The 11,629-nt window shown below is 35.3% G+C and overlaps 1 protein-coding gene across 1 annotated transcript in view; it reads right to left on the bottom strand.

The window, feature by feature from the left end:
- Positions 1–219: 219 nt before the first annotated feature.
- The window catches only part of PPP1CB (protein phosphatase 1 catalytic subunit beta), a 50,860-nt gene continuing 39,450 nt past the window's right edge, over positions 220–11,629 (bottom strand). Inside the window, exon 9 of the mRNA XM_017545651.1 lies at positions 220–3,961. Coding sequence (XP_017401140.1) covers positions 3,857–3,961 — 105 coding nt within the window. The 3' untranslated portion in view covers positions 220–3,856. The remainder of the gene's footprint in view (positions 3,962–11,629) is intronic.

The following is an 11,629-nucleotide window of genomic DNA, read 5'->3' as shown; positions in this document are numbered from 1 at the left end:
AACAACTGAAAGAAATGCTGAACCTATTAGCCTCAGGCAGTCAGTTTATTCTCTCTCCCTTAAACACACACACATACCCTCCCTACACACACACCCTTCCTACCCGCATCCCCTGTTCACTTGCTTTCTACCCTATATACCCCAATTTGGTGTTATAATATTTCATAAACACATAAGCTAGCAAAGATCCTTAAGAGGAAAGAAGCAAAGATTTATGGGCATTTTTGTAAAAATAAGGTTTAATAAAACATCGGCAATCTGCATGAGAAGGCAAATTACAATGAAAAACTTAAAAAGCTATAGTCTAAGTCAACCAGTGTAGAAGATAGTGGTTGAAGAAAACAAGCTTCGACTTTTAAAATTTCCTAACCAGGGGAATTTATTTAGAAATTCTGGCATTCAAATGTACAGGAAAACTTCAATTTAACAGGTCAAAATTGTTTACACTAAGTTTCACTTAGTATCTAAGTATCCAATCACAATTGTATCTTAGTTTCACTTTTGTTGAAGAAACATTATAAAGCCAAAACTCTAGGTGTTTACTTACACGAAACTAGTTTATTTCCTATTTAACTATTGATCATTGTGTAAAGTATGTTGTCCCAATTTTTAGATGTTTTAAGAAATTATAAAACATTAAAATCTACTAGGAAGAGGGACAGCCTATTTCTAAGCGATACCACTAGTACAGTCAGGCTTGTATTAAGTCTCTTCTCAGATGCAGCTTTGATTTAGGCAGGGGCTCACAAGGAAAACAGGAAGTGGATTTCATTAGGGAGCAACAGCAAATTCAGCCTGACCATTTTCCTACTCTAAACACGTTTTCAGCATAAAGATGTAAAAAAAATTCTTTTTAGTTCAAAAGTTGTGGTTGCCATGGAGACAAAAAGAATATACCTGAATTTATAAACTGAGACATATTTCAGCTCCTTGGCTTAAAATAATACGTATTTATATTCTTAAGAGACATACCTCAAGATGTTCCTTGCTTTGTCTTGAATAAAAATTTTTTTGATAAGCATATGCTTCTCCTGAATACACTCATACTTCAAATTTACCACCTATTTTAAGCTTTAAAATTCTTCTTGCCAGCATTTTTCAGTTAAAAAGAAACTTCACGAATGTTTAGGTTTTTTTTTTACAATAAAGGGATACGGCAGCATGGATACTGAGTAGCTGGCTGGGCTCTAAATACCTGATGACTCAATGCTTTGCTCAAACCAGTCTTGGTGATGATTAAAATTTGTCCCTGGGCAAAATTAAAGCAAAGAATGTTAAAACTTCAAATGCAAAGGATTCACTGTAGTTGATTCTTTCAAGCATAGAAACTGACCGTAACTTTGCTTTATAATCCATGTGATATGCCACATTATAAAAGATATCTACTGTGTTTCATGACTTCTGAATGTCATAACATCCAGGTTAAATTGTATACAAAAAAAAAATCACTAAGTTTAGAAAATCAGAGGGAAGAACAATATAAATTAGTGACACTGGAATTACAGAATAATTTTCTCCTAAGAAACAAAGTTTTATTTATTTCAAGTAGCATTACCAAGCAAATATTTGTAAAGAACACATTTTTATGACTGGAGGCTGTTTAAGTGGTTTTAAGAGTGCTTGAATAATTTTTAAACATGATAAATTTCCACCCTTTAAATTTAATGACCAATATTAATTAGCTTAAGTAGTGATTATTTTTTCACAGTCTTAAAAAAAAAAAAAAAAGATTCCTATTAACCAACGTACTTAATCTTAACCTGGATGAATTTATAAAAGCCAGACAATGGGATGCAGATTAATGTGGTTTAACTAACACTGAGATTAATCAACACTGCCCGTTTTCCCTGCCAAAGGTTCATTTTCTAGACCTGCTTCACTATGACTACTAAAAGAGCACAACTAAAATTTTATTAGGAATTGCTCAACTTACACACTCCAATCAGGAAGTTAATTAAATCACCTCAGATAAAAGCCTGTGTGGCCTAACCTAACACATCATATGCACATCATGAACACTTTCAGAAAAGAATCATTTTAATATACGTCAAGGACATAGTAACTGTGAATAAAATGTGTGTTTAAATGTCTCACTGTAAGAAAAAAAAATCAGTCAGGCTTCATATCAATTAGACAACTTTTACTAAATGAGGAAACTACATTTAAAATGTGTTTTAAAACAAAATGGAATTAGAAAAAAAGACATATGCATTTTAAAGAACTTTTGCACTGTGCTGAAAATGAAATATCTCTTGCAGTAAGTAATACAATGCGCCAATTCATAAAATGTAAGTTAACATGTTTCTCAATTTAACATTTTCAAAGACGATATTAAGGTCAAAAATGTCACATCTATGGTAGCACATATAGAAGGGCATTATAGATATGATGTCCATCCCTATGCAGCTTACAAATTTGACAATGCTCAATAAAAGCTTTTAGAAACACATCCAATAGTGTCACAGCCAAAGAATCACAAATCTGTGTCCTGTAAGTTCTCTCCTTCTAAGATCTTTATGTTAACTTTTCTACTCATTGCCATTTGTTAATACTAACCCTTAAAAAAAGAGAGAATAGGAAAAGAAAGGCTGCAATAAACTCTTGATCAGGTACAGAAATTATTGCTACTATAGTTCACTACAAAGCATGTCTATACAATATCATATGACCTTTGATTATGAAAAATCAGAATAAAAATCTTTAGTGACAAAAGCCTTACAATCGTATACAACATTCACATGGCAATATTAGACAGTTAAGCACCCAATACCCATAGTTGACAAAATGTCCCACTGACCAGCATTCTTAAATACATCCTTCGAATAGAGGGAGAAAAAAGAGATAGTGTCAGCTTTCCAAGGCTTGTCAAAAAAGGATTCTCATGTACTGTGGATCTAAAAACAAACAACAACAACAGTAACAAAAAACTCAAAAAAACAAAACCAATGTAGGTGAAGGTGTTACCAGGAAGTTAAGCATGCCAAAAGGTGTTCCGTGCGAATTAAAACCTAAAGCCAAGGTACCACATAATCACATTACCAACTAGTTGGGTAATACTATATGAGCCTTATCTTAAAGTTAAATGAAATGCTACTGCACAATAGAGCATCAATAAGTTAAAAATTAGAGTGCACAAATCCAAATCAGTGGCAATTTCGGTATAAAGCAAAATATTCACTATCAGCTGTAAAGTTTGCCCAGTCAAACTGTATGATTAAAATCACTGGATTGAACAGTGTGCGTATTTTTTTAAAAAACAGTCTCTAAAATTCCTTTTTAATGTAATGAGGCATAAGTTTTCTTAGTAAGATTAACAGGTATTCTAAGTAGATAAGCAAGGGAAAGTAATAGTTGGTGAATGTCTTTAAAGCTCTTCCCATATTTCACTTTTAAAAATGTTTACGGAAAAAAAATTAGAAGTATTTGCCATTATTCTAGCAAAAAAACAAACAAACAAACAAAAACAAAACAAGCTCAAAATAATTAAACAACCAAGCAACACTAAAACCACATTACACAGATGGATCATCATGCTTTCATCTGGTTTAACTATCACATCTAGTTTAACTGGGATGCTTTTCAACTTTAAAAATTGTGATACGTGAAGATGTAACTTTAATGGATAATTTTGAATTTGGATTTAACTTTGTTGACTATAACAGAGTATACTTATTACAATACAGTGTAGCACATCTTTCTATTAGAAAAAAATTTAAGATCCTTTACCCGTCTCCTTAAGTTAAAGGTGTGACATCATAAAGGGTGTCAAATGGCTGGATGGTTTTACAGTGCACACTTATATATTATGAAGTATGTCCTTAACAAATCTGATGGTTTCTTTACAGAATTCCTTTCTTCACCTCTTCTTCGGTGGATTAGCTGTTCGAGGTGGAGTGACAGGACGTCCTGAATTCAGTCCACCATACTGGTACTTAGCTTTCTTTTCAGACGGTTTCAATATCTTAAAGTAAATTATTAACAAACAATGTTATTCTTTCAAGTACATATGTTTAAGAAAATTGTTACAACTGTTTTTTCAATAAACGGCATAAATTACAAAAATGCAATAAAAATGTAGAATAGCAAAGTTCCATAAACATTTCTTACGTTTAAATAGCGTCCAAATGTCTGAACTCTGTTGGCACTCCACTCATATTTTAATTCTTTATTTTTAATTTTTATTATTTTTTTGAGACGGAGTCTCACTCTGTCACCCAGGCTGGAGTGCAGTGGCAGGACCTCGGCTCACTGCAACCTCTGCCTCCTGGGTTCAAACAATTCGACTGCCTCAGCCTCCCAAGTAGCTTGGATTATAGGCGCCCACCACCACACCTGGCTAATTTTTGTATTTTTAGTAGAGATGGAGTTTCCCTATGTTGGTCAGACTGGTCTCAAACTCCTGACCTTCTGATTTGCCTGCCTCAGCCCACCACGCCTGGCCTCCATCAACCTGTCTAATCCTTAGATTTAAGTAAAAAATGTTTCCAAATTAGTTTTATCTCTGTTTTGAGGAAAGAACACTGGTTTAAGAGTCAGAAGATCTATGTTGTCATCTTAATTCTGATATATTAACATTTAGGAGGGTAATTAACCTACAAGTCACAAACTCTTCAGACCTCATTATTTACATATAAATCGATCTTTTTATTTTAAAATAGCTTTATTGATATAAATCTAATTTTAGAACATTTCTGTCACCCTAAAGAGAAAGCTTGTTGCCATCAGTAGTCACTCCCCATTCCTGCTCTCCACACCTCCCCAAACCCTCCAACTCTAAGCAACTACTAATCTACTTTGTCTGTACGGAATTGCCTATTCTGGACATTTCATATAACTGATATCATATAATATGTGGTCTTTTGTGATTGGCTTCTTTTGCTTAGGGTTTCAAAACCAGTTTTGAAGTATCAGTACTTCATTCCTTTTTATTGCTGAGTTGTACATTGTACAATCCATTGTATGGATGTACCACATTTTATTTATCCATTCTGTAGCTGATGGACATTTGAATTCTGTCAATTTTTCGGTTATAAGGAATAATGCTGTTATGCACATTTATGTAACAGCTTTTGTGTCAACATGTTTTCATATATCTTGGGTATATACCTAGAGGTAATACTGCTGCATCATATGAGAACTCTATTTCCACCATTAATGTATGAAAATTCTATGCTTCCAAATCCTTGCAAAAACTTGTTACTGTATGCCTTTTTTATCATACTCATTCTGGTGGATATAAATAGAGCTTTAACCTAAATTATACATAAAAATGTCATGATTTTCCAAAAATAAAACAGTATGAAAGATTTACGAAGTATTTAAGTATTTAGAACATAATAGTGCCTCAGTGAAAAGAATATATTAATCCAACATCACTATGACAACTACTGGAAGGATAAGTTATGGTTACTATATTTAATTTGTAAATGAGCAATCAACCATTTTACCATTCACTTGTACTAACTGATGGAAACAGTATTATATGACAATGAGAAAGAGGAATAGGAAAGCCCCAGTGCATTTTAAAAGAAATATAGTGTGTGTACATCGAGGATACAGAATAGCCTTTGCAAAAGCAAAGTACTGAAGCTGTTGTACTCAGTGAACAAGAATTATCTGTAGTAGCACACTAAAGCTAAAACTGGCCTCTTTTTAAGATGTAAATGTTGAAACCAAAAGTTGGTTCTTCAAAAGAATAAACAAGATAGACTGCTATTTAGATTAATGACGAGAAGATCTAAATAAGCATAATCTGAAATTACAAAGGTGACATTACAACCAACCCCACATACAAAATATCTTGAGGTTATAAACACCTCTGTGCACACAAACTAGAAAACCTACAAGAAATGAATAAATTCAAATACAACACAAATGACCTTCCAAGAAATGAACAGATTCATAGAAACACACATGACCTGAACAGAAAAATAACAAGTTCCAAAACTGAATCAGTAATAAAAACCCTATAAACCAAAAAAAGCCTTGGACCAGAAAGATTCACAGATGAATTCTATTAGATGTACAAAGAGCTAGTACCAATCCTACTGAAACTATTCCAAACAATCCAGGTAGAAGTCCTCCCTAACTCATTCTATGAAGCCAGAATCACTCTAATACCGAAATCCAGCAGAAGCACAATGAAAAAAGAAAACCTTAGGCCAATATCCCTCATGAACACAGATGCAAAATAGTCAACATCAACAAAATGCCAAGGAACCAAATCCAGCAACACATCAAGCAACACTTAATTAACTTACCACAATCAAGAAGGTTTTATTCCTGGGTGCAAGGTTTCAACATATGCAAATCAACAAGTGATTCGCCATATAAACAAAATTAAAAACAAACATCATATGATCATTTCAGTAGATACAGAAAGGCTTTCAATATAATTCAACATCCTTTCAGGTGAAAAACACTCAACAAATTAGGCATCGAAGGAATATACCTCAAAATAGTAAGAGCCATCTATGACAAACAGCCAACATCATACCGAAAAGGGAAAAGCTAGAAGCATTCCCCTTGAGAACTCACACAAGAGACGAGGATGACCATTCTCACCACTCCTATTCAACAGACTGCTGAAAAGTCCCTGTCAGAGTAATCAGGCAAGATAAAAAAATAAAAGGCATCTCTTTACTACAAACAACTCCATGCACATAAACCAGTAAATCTAGAAGAAATGGATAAATTCCTGGACACTTACACCCTCCCAAGACTAAACCAGGAAGAAGTTGAATCTCTGAATAGGCCAATAACAAGGTCTGACGTAGAGATAGCAATTAATAGTCTACCAACCAAAAAAAGTCTAGGTCCAGACAGGTTCACAGCCTAATTTTACCAGATGTACACAGAGGAACTGGTACCATTCCTTCTGAAATTATTCCAAACAATACAAAAAGAAGGAATCCTTCCTAACTCATTTTATGAGACCGACATCATCCTGATACCAAAACCTGGCAGAGATACAACTAAAAAGAAAATTTTAGGCCAATATCCATAATGAATATCGATGCAAAAATCTTCAATAAAATACTGGCAAACCGAATGCAACAGTACATCAAAAAGCTTACCCATTACAATCAAGTAGGCTTCATCCTGGGGATGCAAGGCTGGTTCAAAACATGCAAGTCTATAAACGTAATTCACCACATAAACAAAACCAAAGACAAAAACCACATGATTATCTCAATTGATGCAGAGAAAGCCTTTGACAAAATTCAACAGCCCTTTATGCTAAAAACCCTCAATCAACTAGGTATTGGTGGAATGTACCTCAAAATAATAAAAGCTATTTACAACAAACCCACACACAGTCAATATCATACTGAATGGGCAAACACTGGAAGCATTCCCTTTGAAATCTGGCACTAGACAAGGATGCCCTCTCTCACCACTCTTATTCAATATAGTATTGGAAGTTCTAGCCAAAGCAATCAGGCAAGAAAAAGAAATAAAGGTATTCAATGAAAGGAGGAAGTCAAACTGTCTCTATTTGCAGACGACATGACTGTATATTTAGAAGACCCCACTGTCTCAGCCAAAAATCTCCTGAAACTGATAAGCAACTTCAGTAAAGTCTCAGGATACAAAATCAACGTGCAAAAATCACAAGCATTCCTATACACCAATAACAGACTTAAAGAGAACCAAATCAAGAACGAACTGCCATTCACAACTGCTACAAAGAGAATAAAATACCTATGAATACAACTAACAAAAGACATGAAGGACCTCTTCAGGGAGAACTACAAATCACTGCTTTAAGGAAATAAGACAGGACACAAACAGATGGAAAAACATTCCATGCTCATGGTTAGGAAGAATCAGTATCATGAAAATGGTCATATTGCCCCAAGTAATTTATACATTCAATGCTATCCCCATCAAGCTACCAATGACCTTCTTCGGAGAACTGGAAAAACCCACCTTAAACTTCACATGGAACCAAAAAAGAGCCTGCATAGCCAAGACAATCTTAAGCAAAAGGAACAAAGCTGGAGGCATCATACTACCTGACTTCAAACTATACTACAAGGCTACGGTAATCAAAACAGCATGGGACTGGTACTAAAACAGAGATATAGAACAACAGAACAGAACAGAGGCCTTGGAAATCACACCACACATTTACAACCATCTGATCTTTGACAAACCTGTCAAAGACAAGCAATGGGGAAAGGATTCTCTGTTTAATAAATGGTGTTGGGAAAACTGGCTAGCCATGTGTAGAAAGATGAAACTGGACCCCTTCCTTATACCTTATACAAAAATTAATTCCAGACGGATTAAAGATTTAAACATAAGACCTAACACCATAAAAACCCTAGAGAAAAACCTAGGCACTACCATTCAGGAAACAGGCATAGGTAAGGACTTCATGACTAAAACACCAAAAGCAATGGCAACAAGTCAAAATAGACAAACGGGATCTAATTAAACTTAAGAGCTTCTACACAGCAAAGGAAACAATCATTAGAGTGAACCGGCAACAAACAGAATGGGAAAAAAATTTTTGCAAGCTATCCATGTGACAAAGGGCTAACATCCAGAATCTACAAAGAACTAAAACAAATATACAAGAAAAAAAAAAAAACCAATAAAAAAAAAAAAAAAAAAAAAAAAAAAAAAAAAAAAAAAAAACATCAAAAAATGGGCAAAAGATATGAACAGACACTTTTCAAAAGAAGACATTTATGTGGCCAACAAACATACGAAAAAATGCTCATCATCACTGGTTATTAGAGAAATGCAAATCAAAACCACATTGAGATACCATCTCATGCCAGTTAGAATGTCGATCATTAAAAAATCTGGAGACAACAGATGCTGGAGAGGATGTGGAGAAATAGGAACGCTTTTACACTGTTGGTGGGAGTGTAAATTAGTTCAACCATTGTGGAAGACAGTGTGGTGATTCCTCAAGGATCTAGAAATAGAAATACCATTTGACCCAGCAATTCCATTACTGGGTATATACCCAAAGAATTATAAATCGATCTATTATAAAGACACACGCACACGTATGTTCATTGCGGCACTGTTTACAATAGCAAAGACTTGGAATCAACCCAAATGCCCATCAATGACAGGCTGGATAAAGAAAATATGGCACATGTACACCATGGAATACTATGCGGCCATAAAAAAGGATGAGTTCATGTCCTTTGCAGGGACATGGATGAATCTGGAAACCATCATTCTCAGCAAACTGACACCAGAACAAAAAACCAACCACCCTATTTTCTCACTCACAAGTGGGTTTTTAACAATGAGAACACATGGACACAGAAGGGGAACATCACACACTGGGTTCTGTTGGTGGGTGGGGGAGCTAGGGGAGGGATTGCAGGGGGTGGGGAGATTGGGGAGGGATAACATTAGGAGAAATGCCTAATGTAGGTGACGGGCGGATGGAGGCAGCAAGCCACCATGGCATGTGTACAGCTATGTAACAATCCTGCAAGATCTGCCCATGTACCCCAGTACTTAAAGTAAAATAAAAGAATTAAAATTAAAAAAAGAAGACTTAGAAAAAAAAAAAGAAATAAAAGGCATCTCTAAATAGAAAGAGAGGGAGATAAACTATCTTTACTGACGATATAATTCTATACGTAGAAAACTCCAAAGACTGTCAAAATGTGCCTAGAGCTGAGAACTTTGATGAAGTTTCAGGATACAAAATCAATGTATAAAAACCAGTAGCATTTCTGTATGCCAAAAACATCCAAGCTGAGAGCCAAATTAAGAACACAACTGTACTGACAATAACCACAAAAAGAATACCTAGGAATACAGCCAACCAAGGAGGTGAAATATCTTTAAAAATTATAAAGCAATGCTGAAAGAAATCAGAAAAGATGCAAACAAATGGAAAAACCCTCCATGCTCATGGACAGAAGAATCAATACTGTTAAAATGGCCATCGTGACCAAATTAGTTCAGAGATTCAATGCTCTATCAAACTACCAATGTCATTTTTCACAGCATTAGAAAAAATTTCTCTAAAATTCATATGAAACTGAAAAAGAGCCTGAATAGCCAAAGCAATCCTAAGCAAAAAGAACAAAGCCAGAAGCATCACAATACCCCACTTCAAGGTATACTACAAGGCTACAGTAACCAAAACAGCATGGTCCTGGTGCCAAAACAGACATACAAACCAATGCAACGGGATGGAGAAGCCAGAAATAAAGCTGCACATCTGATCTTTAACAAAGTCAATGATAACCAGCAATGGGGAAGAGATGCCTGTTTGATAAATGGTGCTAGGATAACTGGCTAGCCATATGCAGAAATCTGAAACTGGACCTCTTTCACCATATACAAAAATTAACTCAAGACAGAGTAAAGATTGAAATATAAGACCTCAAACTATAAAACTCTCAAAGAAAACCTAGGAAATTCTGCACACTGGCCTTAGGAAATAATTTACAACAAAGTCCCCAAAAGCAATTGCAACTGAAACAATGATTGACTACTGGGACCTAAATAAAAGAGCTTCTACACAGCAAAATAAAACTACCAGCAGAATAAACAGACAACTTACAGAATGGGAGAAAATATACAAACTATGCATCCAACAAAGGTCTAATATCCACACTCTATAAGTTAATTCAACAGGCAAAGAACAACCCCATTAAAAATGGACAAAGGACATGAACAGACACTTCTCAAAAGATAAAAAGACAAACAAGCAGCCAACAAATGTATGAAAAAATGCTCACCACTAATCATTAGATAACTGTAAATTAAAGCCACAAGATACTGTCTCACACCAGTCAGAATGGCTATTAATAAAAAGTTAAAAGGTAATAGATGTCAGCAAGGTTGTAGAGAAAAAGGAATGTCCACACATTGTTGGTGGGAGTGTAAATTAGTTCAGCCATGGTGGTAAGCAGTGTGTAGATTTCTCAAAGAACTTAAACAACCGCCATTCAACCCAGCAATCCCACTATTTTGGGTATATACTGCAGAAGAGGAGGGAAGAGGAGGAGAGTAGGGGAGGGGATGAGGGGGGAGGGGAGGAGGGGGGAGGGGAGGGAAGAGAGGGGAGGGTAGAGAGAAGAGTAATTATTTCCAAAAAAGACAAACACAATTGTAGCACTATTCACAATAGCAAAGACATGTAATCAACCTAGATGTCCATCAGCGGTGACCTGGATAAAGAAAATGTGATACACACATACGGTGGAACACTACACAACTACAAAAAGAAAGGAAACCAGGTCCTTTGCAGCAACATGGATGCAGCTGGAGGCCTTTATCCTAAGTGATTTAATGCAGGAAGAGAAAATCAAATACCGCATATCCTCACTTATAAGCAGGACCTAAACACTGGGTAAACATGGACATAAATGTGGCAACCACTGGGGACTAACAGAATGGAAAGGGTGAGACAGGGTGTGGAATGAAAAACTCTATGCTCACTACCTGAGAGATAAGATCATTCACACACCAAACCTCAGCAATATGTAAGTCACACATGAAACAAATCTGCACACATACCCCTTGCATCTAGTAACACATATAAATTATAATAATAAAATTATAATGAAAGTGAGAAAACAACACCCCCTACATGGCATACAAAGTGTTTCCTCAAAAAAAAAAAAAAAAAAAAAAA

Source organism: Cebus imitator, unplaced genomic scaffold (genome assembly GCF_001604975.1).
Source record: "Cebus imitator isolate Cc_AM_T3 unplaced genomic scaffold, Cebus_imitator-1.0 Scaffold180, whole genome shotgun sequence".
Classification (NCBI taxonomy): domain Eukaryota; kingdom Metazoa; phylum Chordata; class Mammalia; order Primates; family Cebidae; genus Cebus; species Cebus imitator.
The sequence above is the reverse complement of the archived record's forward strand: the minus strand, read 5'-3'. Positions and strand labels throughout refer to the sequence as shown.